Source organism: Mus caroli, unplaced genomic scaffold, assembly GCF_978045245.1.
Source record: "Mus caroli unplaced genomic scaffold, Mus_caroli_1 scaffold_1, whole genome shotgun sequence".
NCBI classification, from domain to species: domain Eukaryota; kingdom Metazoa; phylum Chordata; class Mammalia; order Rodentia; family Muridae; genus Mus; species Mus caroli.
This window is the reverse complement of record NW_028227256.1, coordinates 131,154,614-131,174,089: the sequence shown is the minus strand read 5'-3', so window position 1 is coordinate 131,174,089 and position 19,476 is coordinate 131,154,614. Positions and strand designations below refer to the sequence as shown.

The window sequence follows — 19,476 nt, the reverse complement described above, 5'->3', positions numbered from 1 at the left end:
CCTCATAGACTCCATAAAGAATTCTCACCAGTGCAAGTAGTTGATTGAATAGCTCCAGTGATCTTCAATATGCCAACAGAAGGAAGAAAAGCACATGCCCACATACAACCAGGGGAGTTTCATGCCACATATATCAGCAGTAATATGAGCAAGGACAGACTGCTCCATCACTGGCATGTTGTTCAAATTCCAGCCACTATCCAGGTATTCCTAAAATGAGCCAGAAAAAAAAAAAAGATAAAGTTTAAGCTATATCATACTAACAGTTCAGAAACATGGTTTTGTACCTTCTTTTTTTACTGTATTTACTTGGGGGTGGTTCATGTGTACAAGTACAAGGAGGTCAGAAAGGGGCACTAGAGACGGAAGTTGTGAGCAGTCTGGCCTAGGAAACAGCTGGGGTCCTAAGAAAGAGAATCAAGTGCTCTTAAAACTGCTGTGCCATTTCTCCAGGCCCTAGAATTCCATGTAAGTTGTCTACAGAACTCCTTCAAAATAAAATGAAGGGATTAGGAGTTGAAGCAGAGGTGCCACTATGGTGATTTGTAGACTTTAAAAAGTGGGCTTGAACCACACACACACTCTCTCTCTCTCTCTCAACCTGTTCATTTTGTTTTGTTTTGGGAGAGTGAAGAACATGAACTGAGCATAAACTGAAGTTCGAAGCCACCCTTAGATGTTGCGGTGGTTGTCCTGAGAGGAAGCCCATGCTGAGGTGTTCTACCTTCCTCTTCTAGAGCTGGCTATGAGTGAGCTGCACACACGTGTATACATTTCTCTATATGGATGTAAGGCTTAAAATGAACACCACAGGCATACACAATGTAAATCTAACTGCCCAAAACCAGACAGAAATCGTGTGGGTTCAGGAAGCCAGCTGCATGGAAAGCAGGACACTTACAAATATAAAAATTAAATAAGGCCTTGACTGATCATTCTTTAAAGAGGTCAAACTTGAAACCTGAAAGGGCAGCAGTGGCTTTTCCTCACCACCTCAGTACAGAGCATGACCAGGACTAAGGGTTTTTGAGAACTTAATTTTTCTTGAAATTAGTAAATTTAAAAATATCGAATAAAAGAAAAATAAAGATGTTCTACTCTCCTCGTGAGATAAAAGTAGTAATATCCATCAGAATCAGTCATGCCAGTGAAAACATACAGATTATACTTGCAAACACAAGTAATGTCATTTGTTTAAAATAATGCACCCCTGTAAACTAAATGAAATAAATAGCCATCTTTGACATCCCTCCCCCCCACTTTAGGGGAATGAATGGTATGAAATCATAGAGAATTAGAAGAAACTTAACCATTGTTGCTCTACTTATATAAATGTAATATATTTTCTAAGGAAATTTTATATATATACATATATAGGCATTGAGGCAAATTTTTCAACAAATCAAATATTCTCCCCAAACCTGAAATTAAAAAATAATAAAAAATAAAAATAATTAATAATGATCAAAAATAAATAAGCCGGGCAGTGGTGACATACACCTTTAATCTCAGCACTCGGGAGGCAGAGGCAGGCGGTTTTCTGGGTTGGAGGCCAGCCTGGTCTACAGAGTGAGTTCCAGGATAGCCAGGGCTACACAGAGAAACCCTGTCTTGGGAAAAAATTAATTAATTAATTAATTTAGTAATTAAGGCTGTGCTGGAAGTAATTTTAAATACTTCAGGGGGTGGAGGGCTGGCTCAGCAATCAAGAGCACTGACTGCTCTACCAGAAGTCCTCAGTTCAATTCCCAGCAACTGCATGGTGGTTCACAGCCATCTGTAATGGGGTCCAATGCCCTCTCAGTGTGGTTGAAGACAGCAACTGTGTACTCAAAAAATTAAAAACAACAACAACAAACTTCAAGCTAGCCAAAGAGAATTTCACTAACAATTCTCAAGGCTGTTGTTCTTAGTTAAGTGAGGCTGTCACTAGTCCACGGCTGTGCTTTCCACACAGAGCTCCACCTCACACAGCAAGTCCTGAAAGCTGGAGCCTACCTCTTCCTCAGGAGAAATCTTGATTTTCCCATCTCGAACAGGAAAGCCACTGCCAAACTCTTTTGAAGCAATATCAGCTCCATACTCCACTGTGACATCTTCTTCAATAGTGCTTACGAGCCGCCAAAATTCCTTCTCCACCAGCTCTGTGGGAACCATCTGCAAGTACAAGGAAATTAAAAGAGGAATTTTTTCATTCATTCACAAACTGTTTAACTAGTTAAGAGATGGAAATCACAGAATAAACTTCTAAGCAAAAAAAAATCTGTTCATAATTTCCCACAGGTGAATAACTCTATCCAGGCAACAACTCCGTTTTCTATAATAAATTTTAAAATTAAGAACTAATAATTAGCTGAGCAGTGTTGACACACGCCTTTGATTCTAGCACTTGGGAGGCAGAGGCAGGGGTATCTTTGAGTTCGAAGCCAGCCTGGTCTTCAGAGAGAGTTCCAGAGCAACCAAGACTACACAGAGAAACCCTGTCTTGCAAAAAGTTAAAAATTCATGTTCACTGATCATGAACCAGCCACAATTACAAAGAGAGGCCAAAGAAAGTAAACTAACAGTTTGAGGGGGGTTTTAAAATGATTGCTCCTGCAGAGGTCCTGGGTTCGAGTCCCAGGACCCACTTGGGCCTGTAATCCAGGGCCAGAGGATACACTGCTCTCCTCGGCCTCTTTATGGGCACCAAGCACACACATGGTGCACATTCATACATGCAGGCAAAATACTCCTGTATCAAAAACAAAAATGAATAAACTTTTTTAAAAATGTAATAACAAAAAACAAATTGCAGAATATGAACAAAAAGACCTTTGCCTCAGCATGTCCAACAATATAAAGCTATCAGGCATCAGGAAATGTTCTAAGTACAGGCCTTCATGTTTTCCGACATCCGAGAAGAGATATCATAAGCCAGTTAACATGACTGTACAAATATGAGAAAATACTAAAATGCATGAAGAGTAAAAATAAAATTTCAGGTGGAATATGCATAAAAAAGAAAATATTTGGATTACTAAAAGCTGATGTCCATGACATAAAGGACTATGTATTTCTGGGATTCCACAGGGATCAAAGCTCCTATCTAACCTCCGTAATCTCATGCATGAGCTGTTTGCTGTGAGAAAACACATGAGAAAAATCCCATCTCAAATATCCAGAATCACGCTGAAACCATTTAATTTTGACTTATTTGATAGAATATTGATACTGCTTATGTTTCTAGATAAACAAGGAGCAACCATGGAGTCTTATAGTAAAATTTACAGTCTAAGACTAGACAACAGAGTGCACCAGATGTGTGCAAGACACAGCACACACTGCATTACTTGATACACAGCAAGCTTTCCACCAGCATTGTGAGACTGTCTTTAAGTTGCAACTGCTGGACTACGGGGACTATAGGACTTCATATTGGTGTTTGCTGTTATTAACATGAAGCTTTTCTTTATCCAGAAATGGAGTTGCAGAGAAAATGTCTACACTGTCCATATTAACTCTTTCCTCACCAGCTACCTCGTTTAAAACAAAAAACAAGCAAACAAACAAAAAGTGTAATTAGTCCAGGTGTGGTAGTGGCCCTGTAGGCTGGCTTGGTTCACAGAGTAAATTCCAGGCTGACTGGGGCTACATAAATGATGTCTGATCTCAAAAAAGTAACATAAAATAAAACTTATGTCACAGATGGGAAGATGTTTCTAGTCCAATCCCAAGAACCCACACAGCAGGAAAGAACCAACTTCTACACGGTGTCTTCGATTTCTACATGTTCAGTGTTGCCTGAGCACGCACTACACACATATAAGCAAATAGTAACAAAAAATGTTTAAGGTCTAAATCAATCTACGTACATGGACTGGCATGTTGAAGTAATCAGATTTGAATGCATCTGCCATTTCTCCAAACGTACGAAGTGTATAGTCCCTTGCTGCTTGTTCAAAGCCGAAAGCTTCTTGTGGCTTATTACATTCCTGCATGGGAAGAAGAAAAGATGTTTTCCAGGTGACACTTTCAAATGACTAATCTATGTAGCCAACAACAAAAGCAATTTTTTTAAAGATTTTTAAGATTTTTTTTATTAAATTCAGTCTACATAAGAAAAATCAAATATGTCTGAAGACAGTGGTACAAATAAAATACATTTTATCAAAGAATTTTTTAACCTTCATTTATTTTCATGATCAAATGTCTTCAGTACTGAAAACAAGGGGAATGATAATGTTCGAGAGTTTAAACTATAAAATCAACTTAAACTATACCAAAATAAAAATTATTAAGTAGATGAAATATTATAGCTCTCAGAATGAAACATTTAATGATAGCCAAATAATGCTACCGAAAGGAATAACCAAAACACTAAGAGGTTACAGATGCACTATAAAACTCTCCTACACAGTGGAGTCAAATAGGTTTGCATATTCAGACCATTTAACGAGGTCATCTCTACACAGGTATTAAATACTTAAACATTTAAATATTAATATTTATCTAACACCATGGAAGCTATCTGACTTCCATAATAATCTGTCCTTGTGTGGTCTTCTCATGTTACACGATAGCTATACAGAAAACATAAAAGCTTTCTTAGTGGTATTACCTAATTCTAACACAAAATGTAATATTCCAATGACTGAGCACTTCCTTATATAGGAAACAGCAAATTTTGCTACACTGTATTAATATCAGCACTATATACACTACACTGAAATAACTTAGGATAAAAAAGTATATTTCTAAAATTGTCTAATTGTCTAGCATTCATTTAAAATAGAAAAAAAAAATGTCGGGAGCTAGGAAGATAAAGTACCCGCCACAGAAGCATTAAGGGCCTGAGTTTGTATCAAGGAACTCAAAGGCAGGGCCACTAGCACTTGATGGGTAGGGGAGATAAGGAGATAGCTGAAGCACAGCTGTCACCATATGAATGTGACAGCTTCAGAATCAGAGACCCTGTCACAGAGGAACGCACATATATGTGCACTGTGACAGATTCAAAGGTCCTGCAACCCAAACCATAGACTCACAGACAGACATAGACACACACGGAGCAAGAAATGGAAAAATAATCTGCATGAATACACACTACGACATTAATGATGGTTTCTATGTCATGTGAAATCATCCAAGTTTTTTAAGTGCTCATAAATTCCTACAAAGAACATGCGTTAAAAAATTGTATTTGATGACATGGTGACTAAAGGAGTAAAGTGTAATTATCTGAAGAGCATATATACACTGAGGAGCTTGGAAAGATTCCTCTCCCATTCACTTCCAAGCCTTGTTTTGTTCATGGACTACTTATTATCAATGCATCTAAAACCCACAGGCAAAGGAAAATGTTCCCAAAGTAGTTCTCCCTCTCAGTCATTAATACTTACTTGAGCCAAACACTTAGGACACCTCCAGTCTCCCTTGGGAACGTCATGGAGAGGGGGAACCAGGCAGAAGGTGTGGTAACTGTCATCACAGCCGTCACACAGTAGGAGCCGGTCCTCGTCATTGCCACTGCCACATAAGAGGCACACATACAGGTCCACCTACGGAGAGCAGAAGAGTTTGAACCGTTACTTCATTTTGTGAGTTTCTGTTTTCATTTTGTCTTCTCTTGTTCTGACAGGGTCTTCATGTGAGCAGGTGGCCTCGCTTAGTGGAGGATGACCTTGACCATCTAAGCACTGGGGTCAAAGGCAGGCAGCCCCAAACCCGGCTTTCCGGATGCTAGTAAAGCTAGGCGGGTGTTTAACACACAGTCATGGGCCAACCCCCAGAAACAACAGGAGTGAGAAAAATTATATATCTTAAATGTCCAACTCAGAAGTCTCACCTTCTGTCTGACCATGAAGTTTGGCATTAAGTATCTTTACCTAATAATAATCCATCTCTACAGCCCATGCATAATATAAAGAAAAAAATTGTCAGGGCAGAGAGATGGCTCAGTTGGTTAAGAGCACCAACTGCTCTTCCAGAAACAATTCCCAGCAACCACATGGTGGCTCACAACCATCTGTAGTGGGGTCTGGTGCCTTCTTCTGGTGTGTCTGAAGATGGCGATAGTGTACTCATACACATAAAATAAACTTAAAATAAAAAAAATAGTAATAATCCTCCAGGCTGGAGAGAGGGGATGGCTCAGAGGTTAAGAGTGCTGGCTGCTCTTTCCAGAGGTCCTGAGTTCAAATCCCAGCAAGTACATGGTGGCTCACAACCATCTACAATGAGATCTAGTAACCTCTTCTGGTGTGCAGAACACTGTATATATAATAAATAAATCATAAAAATATAATCCTCATAAATAATAATAAATTATTAGCCAAATAACTACTACATTAAGCAAATATTCTGGAGGCAGGTGTAGTGGCAGCTGCTTGTAATCACAGCAGTAGCAAACTAGGGCAGAAGATCTACTAGCCTGAAATGCTAGCCTCATCACAGAAGAGCAAATACGAAAACAAAGCAACAGAGGCAAATGCATCTCTAAATTTGAGGCAAGCCTGGTCTACAGAAAAAAAAAAACATTAATAATGCTTACTAGATGCAGGTAGTTCCTTACTTCTAAACTGACTTAAACAGCCCTTAAAATATCTTTCCTTTGTTGATACTAAGTTAACCAATACTAAGTAATGCACATAAGCATGTGCTTATAGGTAATGGTGTACCGGTGGGGCTATCAGGAAGGGGAAAGGCTAGGGATTCAACTGCAGAGCACCTGTTTAAAAGGAAAAAAAAAAAAAAAAACTCTGCTCATTTCCCAGAGCTGAACATGGTGAAGTTCGCGCCTAGGATGTATGTGCGAGAGGAAGAAAAAGAGGAAGGAAGGGTGGACAACTCAGGAGGCTGGGACTGGAATAGGGAGAGATCCTGTTAGAGTGATGAGGTAACAACAGGTAGTGTCCACTCACCGCAGTGGCCGTTTTCTTGGCCCGGCTCTTGGGCTTCTCCTTCTCACTTTCTAACTCGCAGTCTTTCTTCTCAGTGGGCTCTTGCTTGATGGTGCTTTTCATTTCTTTCTCTGCAGGAAGCAATCCAAAGTTAGTTCTTTCTGTATGCACTCTGCTTATCTCTGCTCCCTGCTTCACCTCATTCTCTTCCTCTCCTCTAACTGACAACCAAACACAAATGCCATTCCACACTTATTCTCATTTTATTAACACCTAGTGTTACTAGGTACAGGAACTCAATGCTGACTGATAAAAATAACCTCTATTAAATTTTAGCATGTGAGTGCTATTATGAATAGCGTAAGTCTTCAAAACAGGAGCTAAAAGTCTTCTTTAATTAAGAGGACATGTCAGTCGGGCAGTGGTGGCACACGCCTTTGATCCCAGCACTCCAGAGGCAGAGCCAGCCTGGTCTACACAGTGAGTTCCAGGGCAGCCAGGACTACATAGAGAGACACTGTTGCTAAAAAACAAACAAATAAAGAATAAGGCATACGCCAGGCCCAAGTAGCATATACATTTAATCCCAACACTCTGTGTGTGTGTGTGTGTGTGTGTGTGTGTGTGTGTGTGTGTGTGGCCTGTGAGCTCCAGAACAGTCAGAGCTACATACTGAAACTATATCTCAAAGAAAAAATGAAAAAGAACAAGACATGTATGTTTCTCTTGCTAATGACAGGGATACCACCAACTCACCAGCTGTATCTCTACCACACTATACACCATCTCTCCATTATCTAAGATGATGCCCTGGTTCATGTGACTCGTTCATAACAAAACTACCTTGAGGAACATGATCCTCAAAGAAGATTAGAATCTTCTCTGTAGTCTTACAACTAGTTAGTGGTTGAGCCAGGACTGAGACTCAACGGTTCACTCCCCACTACACCATGTTGCCCTCGCACTAACACATGAAGGCCTACCTCATTTACTACTGCATTGGCAGGTGCCCTGTGCTCATGGTATATAGTACTTACTCCAGGTCAACTACAAACTGACCTCTGGCCAGGCATGCTGGCACATGCCCATACTGTCAACACTTAGAAGACAACAAGAATACACAGTAGAAAAGAAAGGAAATGGAGGGAGGAAAACAGGGACAACCACAATACACTCAAGCATTATCAACTGTTATCAGTTTCTGCCTGCTTTGAAATAAAAAGGAACCTATATACTTTTCGAATCACCTTTTAAGTGATTTACTGAACTAAATTTCAAAGCAGCAGCCAGATGAAACCGAGAAATTCACCTATATTCCAAATATGCATTTTTCCAGTTTTGCCCTACCACCTGTTAATTGCGAGAATAAAGACGATGTATTTTATTTCTCAAGCCCTACCAAGTGACCAAGAAATAACAATTGCTATCATCATTTACTTTTTCTCATTAATGTAAAAATCACTTACCATTTTCCCATTTTGGAGTTGTGCAACCCATTCGGCGTCTCAGATTATGAGTCCTGGCTTCTGTTGCCTCTTCTGGCTCAATTTTAATATTCATAGCCTAAAAGAAAATTGTCATAGACATAAATATTCTCTTCTTTTTGTTTTTACTTAGTAATTCATAAGACACTTTATTCTTTTCTTAGGAGATCACATTTTTAAAATTACAAACTAGTAGAGTATTCTCCAATAACATAACTTTGAGAGAAAAAAACAGATATACTGGATCGACTTAAAAGTTGTATTGCCACCCAAAATGGACATGACAAGGCCTTTATTTTCCTCTAGAAATTTTGCTTTAATTATTACTAAACTCAAAACAATTATAAAAACATTGCATTTTCGTTAATTCTGAAATATAAACTGGCTGAAATACATCTGGCTGCCAACCTCTTCAAAGGTCTAGCAGTACTTGTGAAAATCTGGCTTCCACAATCTTCAATGACTTTTTTCTTTAAAATACAGGGTGTCCTGGGCTAGCTTGGACCTTGCTGTGTAGTCCATACTGGCCTCAAATTCAGATCTGCTTGGCTCTGCTTCCTGGGTACTGAATTAAAGGCCTGTACCACCACACCAGGCTTTGCCTTTTTTTTTAAGCAAATAAAATCAAAAGATTTTATTTTTTATTTATGTTTGTGTGGAGGGGTTTTCTACATGCCCATGTATGAGTAGGTCCCGTCATAGACCAGAAAAGGGCATCAGCTTCTCTGGAGCTGGAGACACAGGATTGTGAGCTGCCTAATGTAGGTGCTACACTCACCTCTCTAGCTTCGTTACTGTTATTATACCTCTGGGGCTGAGGAAATGCAGCACTGGCTGCTCTTCCAGAGGACCTGGGTGGGTTTGATTCCCAGCAACCACATGCCTGCTAACAACTCTCTTCAACTGCAATCCCAGGGAATCTGACACTCTCTTTGGCCTCCATGGGGACTGTATACTCATATAGCACACAGACATTCAAGCAAAATACATAAAAATAAAAATTTTAAATCTCCAGAGTGAGTTCTCTATCTAACATCACAAAGCTGTAGAACACCTGAATTCCCACTAAGACAGGCTCAGCCCTCTTGCTCCTGAGAATGATATTTACTGATAAACAAAACCACTTTGTGGTCTGTAACACTCAAGTGTTAGTAGGACTATTTATGAATTTACCCGTGTGTTCACAGCCAAAAGTATTTTTTCTGTGGGCATTAGTATTACATTTGGTATCGTCAATGCAGACCTCAGACCTCCGCAACACTAGGGGACACCTTACATTTATAAAGGTCCAGAATAAGTCATACACTGTGGGACACACCTGTATCCCTAGCAACTGGAAGGCTGAGGAAAGAGGATCATAGGAAATTCAAGGCTAGCTTGGGCTATTCAGTGTAACCCTGTCACAAAAGTCAAAACAATATGCTCAAAAAATAAATATTAGGTTTTAAATTAATGAGTTTTAAACATGTCTGTGTATTTTAATAATCATAATTTTCTTTCTTTTTTTTTTTTTTTTTTTTGGTTTTTCGAGACAGGGTTTCTCTGTGTTGCCCTGGCTGTCCTGGCACTCACTTTGTAGACCAGGCTGGCCTCGAACTCAGAAATCCGCCTGCCTCTGCCTCCCGAGTGCTGGGATTAAAGGCGTGCGCCACCACGCCCGGCTAAATAATCCTAATTTTCTATATGTTTACTTTCTTTTCTTGAGAAATTTGGAATCTCTAAATTCTACATAATGTAAAAAACATTTGTCAAAGATCATTAAATAGTCAAGGATTGACTCTGAAGCCTGATTCTGCCCTGAGGCTCCTTGGCATTAAACTGTTCCCTAAAACTTACATCCTATCAAGCCTTTATGGGAACAGAGCATGAAGAAGACTCTTCTTTCTGAATACAGAAAAATCCTAAAGCAAGGCATCTTGATAGCCTGTCAATACTCACGGTCTAGACATTCCCGATTGATAGCCTGTCAACACTCACGGTCTAGACATTCCCAATTCCACACTTAGGGACCAAGACCCTGTCCGCCCTTACTAGGAGCACGAGAATGACAATACTTTCTCTGGTTTTGACTGTAAACTAAGCATCTTTCAGGCAACCCAGAAGGAGCTCTTCCATTCTTTCCCCGCTATAGACACCACCATCCCCATCGCTGACATAAGCACAGAGCAGTGTGGCATATTCCCTTATGAGATTACCAAGGCTCAAAACTATTGTCAGTTGCCTAGGGAGCCAGTGTAGTCAAAAAACAAAATGAACGAACAAACAAAAAACCACTTGGCAGAACACTAGAAGTTTTTGTAAAGCCCAGGCTTTTTTAAGGACCACTCTTAAGCAAATAAAGGGCAGGGATTATTATGTTGAGACTTAGTGTATACCAGTGTAGTCTAAGCACTGCTACATTTTCCTTGCACACAGATATTCTAGCAAAATACATAAAAATAAAAATTTATTATTATAAATTAGTATTAGTATAAATTAGCCTTTAGTAGTTGGGGCCTCCACATCAGGGATCAACCATATGAGCTCTAGGCCTGGTCTCACTATAATCTTGCCCTCTGCTCCCTGGTCCACCATGTGAAGAGTCCCAGCCACAGCACCTCACTGCCATGAGCCACCGTGCTTCCAGCACTTACATTCAGGAGAAAGTGAGTGATGAACAGCCATTAGCACTAAACTCAAGAGTTCTCACCGATCCAATAAAATACTCACCTCTGCTCTCATGCGCTTTGCTCGGCGGGCCGGAGGACAGGTTTCTGCAGGCTGCACAGACTGCCTCTGAGGAATATCATGGGGTTTGTACTCCTTGTCCTTTGTGTCAGAGGTCAGGTTAGGCTTCTGAAGACACTAAAAAGAAAACAGTTGTACCAATGAATTCTCTTTCCGGTATAATTATTTATATAGTTAACAAAACATCTTTTTAAAAATCTAAAGAATGGGGACTGGAGAGATGGCTCAGTGGTTAAGAACACTAGCTGCTCTTCCAAAAGGTCCCAAGTTGGGGCTGGTGAGATGGCTCAGTGGGTAAGAGCACCCGACTGCTCTTCCGAAGGTCCAGAGTTCAAATCCCAGTAACCACATGGTGGCTCACAACCATCTGTAACGAGATCTGGCGCCCTCTTCTGGAGTGTCTGAAGACAGCTACAGTGTGCTTATGTATAATAAATAAATAAATCTTAAAAAAAAAAAAAAAAAAAAAGGTCCCAAGTTCAATTCCCAGCAACCACATGGTGGCTCACACCATCTGTAATAGGAATCCAATGCCCTCTTCTGCTGTGTCTGAAGACAGCAACCACGTACTCACATACATGAAATAAATCTTTAAAAAAAAAAATCTAAAGAACAACAAAATCAAATCTAAAAACATTTACACAGTTTGTCTAATCTTTTTTGTACCTTGAATTTTTTTAACATTGTTTCCTTTGCTTTTTTCTTTTCTTTTTAAAATTTAATCCTAAACTGACATAAAAATGATTTTTAATTTATATTTATTCAAGTGCTTATCTCCTCAGATTTTAAAAAGCCATGGCAACACTCGGGAAGCTGACCTGGCTTATATAGTGAGAAGCTGTCTCAAACATAAAAAGCAAAATGAATTACTTCATGAATGTACAATCCTGCGGATTCTGATATAACTAATAGTGCTATAATCAAAAATGTCCTGACTTGAGAAAAAAGGACCTGACTATGTAACAAAGAGTAATAAGTACTTCACAGAAAATTACTAGTTCTCTGCAGGGCATGGTGATGCAAACCTTTAATCCCAGCAGTTGGGAAGCAGAGGCAAGTGGTCAATCAAGCCTAGGAGTAAACTCCAGGAGTTCCAGGCCATCTAATCTTCATAGAGACTGTTTCAAAACTGAAAAGTTATTTATATAATGGTAGACATAAAAACGTCCCCATAGGTTCTAGGTCTCATTATAATCTTGCCCTCTGCTCCACCATGTGAAGAGTCCCTGCCACACCACCTCACTGCCATGAACCACCATGCTTCTAGCCAGGATGCAATGACTGTACCCCCACACTGTGAACCCAAATCAATCCTTCCTGCCTTTGCTTACTGTTAGGTTTTCAGTCATAGGGACAAGAAAATTGATACAGTTCTTATCAGGAAAATTTCCTTTTCCCTTTTTTTCCCTCAATTTCATTAAGGGGAATAATTCACTAAGCTGACAGAAAGACAATATTTAATGGCAAAACATAACACAAGAAATTATTATTACTGAAGCTAACATCAATTTCTCAATTATGCACTTCTATTTTGTAAGAGGACAATAAATTTATGAGAAGGATCTTTTTAAGATCTGTTTTGGATGAGCATTTGCCTACATGTGAGCATGCACATTGTGCGTAAGTCTAATGCCAGAGGAAGCCAGAAGAGGGCATCAGGTTCCCTGGTATTGGACATACAGTTGGTTGTAAGCCACCGTGTGGGTTCTGAGATCCAAACCCAGGTCCTCTGCAAGAGCAGCAAGTGCTCTTAACCACTGATCCACCTCTTCAGCCCCCATGGGAAGCATTTTTAAAAGTAGGCTCCACAATGCAATTATCTAAAGTCCATCTGGGGTATGGCACATCATTTACGCTTGGCATGGGATACATGAAGCTAACTAGCGATGTAGCTCAATAAACTTCTATGAGTACACATTTCTAAAAGGCAGAAGACAGCGTGGGGCAGAGGGTGCAGCTCTCAGTTGGCCGAGTGCTTACACAGCAGGTATGAATTGCTGAGCTCAATCCCCAGCAACCATGGCCTGGATGTGGTGGCCACACCTATAAGCCTAGTTCCCAGGAGGCGAGGCCAGAGGATCAGAACGGTCAGAACTATCCTTGGCTATACCGTTAAAATTAGAGGTTAGCCTAGGACACATGAGATCTTGTCTTCCAAAAACAAAAACACAAAATTTGTAATACTTTTTATACACTCTATGACCTTTGTGAAACAAAAATTATATGAATTTATTTGAGGCTAAAATTATATGAAACCAGACAAATAGTAATGACCTAATTCACATATTCTATCACAAATTTAGTGTCTATTTCCACTGCTCTTACTGGTTCTAACATCTATATTCAGGACTCTATAAGACCTTTAGACACACTGGGCAGAAACCAATCTTAGCAACATTTTAGAATAAAGAAATCTATCTTTTGTTCCAAACAATAATTCAAAACACAAGCCTAAGGCTTATTACTTACTAATATGAACTTTAACCTCTTCTTGCAAAGAGATCATTATACCATAATCACCTCATCCCACAGAGACCGCTGTCCTCCTTCAGGGCATTCAGAAAACATGGGTGATGCAAGCGTAAGCCTGTGTTCCATTATGCCAGTACACGGTTCAGACAGTCTCATGTAGTCCAGATTGGCCTTGAGTTCACTGTGTAGCCAACAATAACCCTGGATCCGCCTGCCTCTGCCTTTTGAGACCCTGGGATTACAGGCGTGTACCACCATGACCAGTCTGTGATGTGCTACAGGTTAAATCCAGGGCCCTGTGCACAGCACATGAGTTACATTCTCAGTCCCTTTTAAAACTTTCTACAAGGAAAATGCACCAGTGCTTAGACTATACTGGTATACACTAAGTCTCAACATAATAATCCCTGCCCTTTATTTGCTTGCCAGTGGACCTTACTATATAAGCTTGGGATCTACCAAGCAGTTTTTTATTTGTTCATTTTGTTTTTTGACTACGTTGGCTCCCTAGGCAACTGACAAGGTTCTAAAAGGCTGCAACTCATAAATCAGGAAAGATCTTTGCTTTCCTTACTCACTATAATCTCCATAGATAGAAGAATTCAAAAGGTAAGTTTTATTCTATGCCTATATAGGCAACTAAATGCTTCTAGGGTGTAACTATAAAACAGAGACCAAAATCTAGTATGTGGTCCACAACTGTAATCCAAAACTTAGGGGGCTGAGGCAGGAGAAGCACATGTTCAAACGCAGCCCAGGACGCACACTGTGATAGTTAATAAAATCACTTTGACAGGATTTAGAATCACCTAAGAGACAAGCTGCATTCCAACCCATAAGGAATTGTCTAGATTAATTAAGGTAGAGCTACACTAATTGTGGGTAGCACCATTCCAGGAACTGTGATACCACAACCTATAAAGAGAAAGCGCATAATAAGCAGGAGCATTTGCCTCCTGCCTGCAGACACAACATGGCCACCTCTCTCTCCATCATGCTTCTGACACCGTGCTTCCCTGCCATCATGGACTATAAACTCACAAGAGCTCATACAGGAAAACACCGTCTCCAATGAATGACATCATCCATGGCTCACTAAACACTAACATGCATTTTTATAGAGGGGGATAGGGATGAAGGTGTAGGCCTGTTGGCATAGTACTTGACTCAGATGTACAAAAGTCCTGGGTCTTTTGTATGAACTGAGCATGGTGATGGTGCAGGCTGTGATCCCAATCACTTTTGGGAGAAGCAAGATGAGTAGAAGTTCAAGGTCATCAAGGTATACAACAAGTTGAGGCCAGTCTGTGCTGCATAAGACCCTGTCCAAACATACAAAGCCAAGAGTGATACGCACACACCTACAATCATCACTTGGAGACAGAGACAGACATCTCTTGTGTGTTCATGGCCAGCCTAGCTTAAATGACAAATATAAAATGGCCAGGGCTACACCCAAACAACATTCCAATTTGAAGACTGGTAGAGCTTCAGTTTGATAACCAGTACGCAAATAAAAAAGAATTTCAAGAAGAAATCAAAAGAAAACAAAAAAACACCATGATTTAAAATGTAGCATTACAGTGTTGCCAGTTTATAGTATTAGGGTACAATTTTAATGTCTGTTCTGACCTGAGAAACTGTATCCTCAATCTCTCCACAGCACAGAAATGAAGTTACAAGACTGATTACCCCAGTATTTAGAGGATCTCAAAAGAATGGGTTAAGACACTCCTTTCTACCAGAGCCTTGAAAAATATGGGAGGGCTTTAGAGCATTTGCCTGCAAACAAAGAGGCTTGCAGATAGAAACAGCTGGGAGAGGACGGTGCTTTGCAGCACTAAGTTCTTCCCCTTTGTTAAATATTCTACCTGACAACTCCCTTGGAAATCTCAATAGACAAATGTTGGGTCAGTTAATTCCCAGGTTACACTTTCATGTGACAACCAGGGAGAGATGCTTTTAATAGAGTATTTCACTCTACAGTGAATTAAATACAGATTTTAGCTGTACTTGACAGTAAAAAAGGTATTTCCTTTATGATCTTATTCATTCTGATACCAAACTTTTAAATACAGTTGCTCCCCAAACCAAAGTCCTAGAATTTTTTTCCTCAAAAGGAAATCATTTAACAATGTTTTCTAAACATTGCAAAGACAATGTACCAATAAATAAGCAGCTAAATAAAACAGGAGAAGGTAGCTCCAATACTCACCCTCAGACTGTCTCCAGACAGGAACAAATTGTATGGATTGAGTATTCGCTCATAATGTCCCCTGATATGTGAGCCCACAGCTTTACCAGGAGCAAAACCCATCTTGGTGGCAATTTTGGTCCATTTTCTATCCTTGCAAACAACTGCAAACCCACCTTCTTCTGCGACTAACTGTTAATAATAGCAAAAAATAAATAAAAATCAGAAAGAAGAAATTAGAGAAATTTACTTCTAATTCCCTCAACCTAGGTAAGATTCTAAGAACAAAACTCCCAGCTATACTTTTATTATAGTTGCTTTGTTTTATGTTTTTGTTTTTTGTTTTTTACTTCTTAGGTCAAAAGAAAGAAAACAAAACACACAACAAACTACCAGCTAAGCTATTAATTTGAAGGTAAATAATAAGAACAGCACTTTTGACAGTGTGGTCAGTCCAGATTCATTCACTGGCTCTCTCAAAGCCCCTTTTCACTCCCCAGAGAAGACGACGCCTGACAATTACATCTGAACAGCCCCCCATATTTGGTCCTGCCTTGTTACCCTTAAAAAGTCTCTATTTTTAAAAAAGGCAGCAAGAATGCCACCGTGTGTAGAGCTTATGCCTTTTCAACTTCCCTGAGCTTCAGGTTCTTCCTGGTGTAAACTAAAATGGGAAGGACCCTTTGCAGTGAAAGATAAATTGTAACAAACTCTTCTATAAAAGAAAGCTTACAAACTACATAGGTAAAGCTCTGATACGTAACAACAACAACAACAAAAATAATCTCATTTTACCAATTATATACAAGTAGCTTCTTTCTAAGGTTGTTAAAGAAAAGAAAAGAAAAGAAAAGAAAAGAAAAGAAAAGGAAAGGAAAGGAAAGGAAAGGAAAGAAATAGCTGCCCCAGCACTTGCCTTATTTAGCTGGAACAGGTCTAAGATCTTTCTCTCCACGTGGGGGATCTTCAGAGTACTTCCTTGAAGCTCCCAATACTTTGCAATCTGGTCCAGGAAATTCAATTTTACACGTGTTTGGGCCTAAATGTCAAAGAAAAGCATTTTAACCTCACCTAAGGCTTTCCCTGTGGCCGTGAACAAGGTCATCCGGAGGGGGTGGGGGAGAGGTTACACTGCTGCCACATCACAGCTCTGCACTTGGTGCTGTCTTGCTTTAAAGCCTGAGTTACCTTTTCACCCTTAAGACTAAAACCAAAACTAACGTCTATTTATTAAATTATTTAGTACAAAAGTGTTTGCTTGCCTAAGTTGTATTTTAAAAGTATGTGCTGTCTGCGTCTAAGGAAAATATTGTTACATACACTGCTTAAGATTCCTATATTTTATTATTCTGTGGAAAAAATATAATTACTAAAATATTGTCACTCAAAATATTTTATGCATACAACACAGACATAGGCAAAAGCATACAGAATGAAGTTATTCTGAACAATGTCTCAACTAAGAATCACTATAGGCACAATTTAATGTTATTGGTTAAAATCAGAAATGGCTTGTAATGACCTTTTATTTCCCCTCAAGTCCTTGCAGGCCTATAGACCAGACTAGCCTTAAACTCAAGAGATCCTCCTGTCTCTGCCTTTCAAGTGCTGGAATTAAAAGTATGTGCCACCACCAGACCCAACTACTACTGCTATGGCATTAAAAAAAAAAAAAAAAAAAAAAATCACAGAAAAAATGGTAAATGTTAACTATCTATCAAATCATCACATACACATATATTCCCCTTAAAACACACACACACACAGACGTGCGCACTCGTGGGGGCAATTTGAAAGTTTCATTCATATTCAAATCCCAATGGCAACCCTGGAACTCACTGCATCGATCGAGCTGTCCTCTATACCTCTATGTCCTCTAAAGCTGGTACCACACCTGAATAATACCTATACCTTTACATGCAACTGCAAATTTGAAAATAGGCTAAAATGAAATGCTTAAGGGATGGAAATGAAGTTCAAGGGGTTGGAGAGATAGTTCAGTGGGTAAGAGCACCGATTGCTCTTCCATAGGTCCTGAGTTCAATTCCCAGATGGTGGCTCACAACCATCTGCAATAGATCCCAATGCCCTCTGTGTGTCTGAGGAGAGAAATGGTGATGTACTCATATACATAAATTAATTAAGAGAGAGAGAGAGAGAGAAGTTGAAGTTCAATTGGTACAGGCATTTCCCTACCATGTAAAGGCCTCGGATTTAATCATCAGCACCACATCCGGGTGTGGTGGTGCACACCTTTAATCCCAGCACTTGGGAGGCAGAGACAGGTGGATTTCTGAGTTCGGGCCAGCCTGGTCTACAAAGTGAGTTCCAGGACAGCCAGGGCTATACAGAGAAACCCTGTCTCAAAAAAACAAAAAAACAAAAACAAAAAACCCAAAAAATAAAACAAAACAACAACAACAAAAAAAAACAAAACCAGAGGTGAAAGGTTCTTACTTGTAATCCCAGCACTTACAAACTCAAAGCAGGATGATGGCCAGTTTAGAAGCTGGATTAGACTATATACTATATAGTAAATCTCATGCAAGCCTAGGGTACATGTCTCAAAATTTAAAAATGAAAAAGTAATGTGTAAAACACTGACACAGACAGACTCTGTTATCAAAAACCTAGTATTTTCTAGCTTGTGCTATTTTTAATATTTATTTTATGTGTGTGAATGTTTTGTTTGCATATATAAATGTGTACAACATGCATGCCAAATGCCTGAAGGACATAAGAGAGCATCAAGATTCTCTTGAATTGGAGTCATAAATGGTTAGAAAATGAACCAGAGGGACTGGAGAGATGGCTCAGTGGTTAAGAACACCAACTGCTCTTCCAGAGGTCCTGAGTTCAATTCCCAGCAACCACATGGTGGCTCACAACCATCTGAAATGGGATCTAATGCCCTCTTCGGGTGTGCCTGGAGACAGCTACATTGTTCTCATATACATAAAATAAATAAATAAAACTTTCTAAAAAGAAAAGAAAAGAAAATGACCCAGAGTCCTTTGCAAGAACAAGAAATGCTGTAACAGTTAAACCATCTGCACTTTAAAACTTTCTGTAGGCTGGAGAGATTGCCTGGCAGTTAGAGTGCACTGGCTGCTCTTCCAGAGGACTGAGGTTTGATTCCCGGCACCCACATGGCAGCTCACACCTGCCAGTAACTCAGTAACTACTCCAGCTTCAGGCTCTTAATATATGTGCAGGGAAAAGACCAGTGCACATAAAGTAAAAAGAAAGAAATCATTTTAAAAACCACTTTCTACAGCATAGAAACCAAAAAGTTAAAATACAAGAGCAAAAACTGCATGTGCACTCTAAAGCAGTGTGATTAGGACTCTTCTCTGGGCTGCTGACAACTATTTGTAACTCAGCGAAGGTGATGCTTGCTGCGCCTTCTGACCTTCAAGGGCACCAGGCATGCTGTGATACAGATATACATGCAGACAAAACATCCATAAACATAAATAACATTTTTGAAAATTAAAAATTAAATGAAAGTTTTAAGTGTAAAAGAAAATTAGGGATCGTTATTTTCAAAACTTAAAATTCCATTGATTATAATCTAAAGATACAATAACTCATATATATTACTTAGCAGACAAGAGGAGACAGACATAAGTCAGTACCTTTAATGAGATTTGGCTTGCTACATACTGCCAGCTTTCTGTGCCATGATTATCATTATGGACCATGTTCTCATTTCACT

The 19,476-nt window shown here is 39.5% G+C and overlaps 1 protein-coding gene across 1 annotated transcript in view; it reads right to left on the bottom strand.

The window, feature by feature from the left end:
• Window positions 1-19,476, bottom strand: part of Kdm5b (lysine demethylase 5B) — a 74,864-nt gene that overhangs the window by 27,965 nt on the left and 27,423 nt on the right. Inside the window, exons 3-11 of the mRNA XM_021176317.3 lie at window positions 16,675-16,797; window positions 15,780-15,950; window positions 11,075-11,209; window positions 8,348-8,444; window positions 6,903-7,012; window positions 5,382-5,540; window positions 3,855-3,974; window positions 1,999-2,157; window positions 29-210 (exon numbers count right to left, since the gene is read on the bottom strand). Coding sequence (XP_021031976.1) covers window positions 29-210; window positions 1,999-2,157; window positions 3,855-3,974; window positions 5,382-5,540; window positions 6,903-7,012; window positions 8,348-8,444; window positions 11,075-11,209; window positions 15,780-15,950; window positions 16,675-16,797 — 1,256 coding nt within the window. The remainder of the gene's footprint in view (window positions 1-28; window positions 211-1,998; window positions 2,158-3,854; window positions 3,975-5,381; window positions 5,541-6,902; window positions 7,013-8,347; window positions 8,445-11,074; window positions 11,210-15,779; window positions 15,951-16,674; window positions 16,798-19,476) is intronic.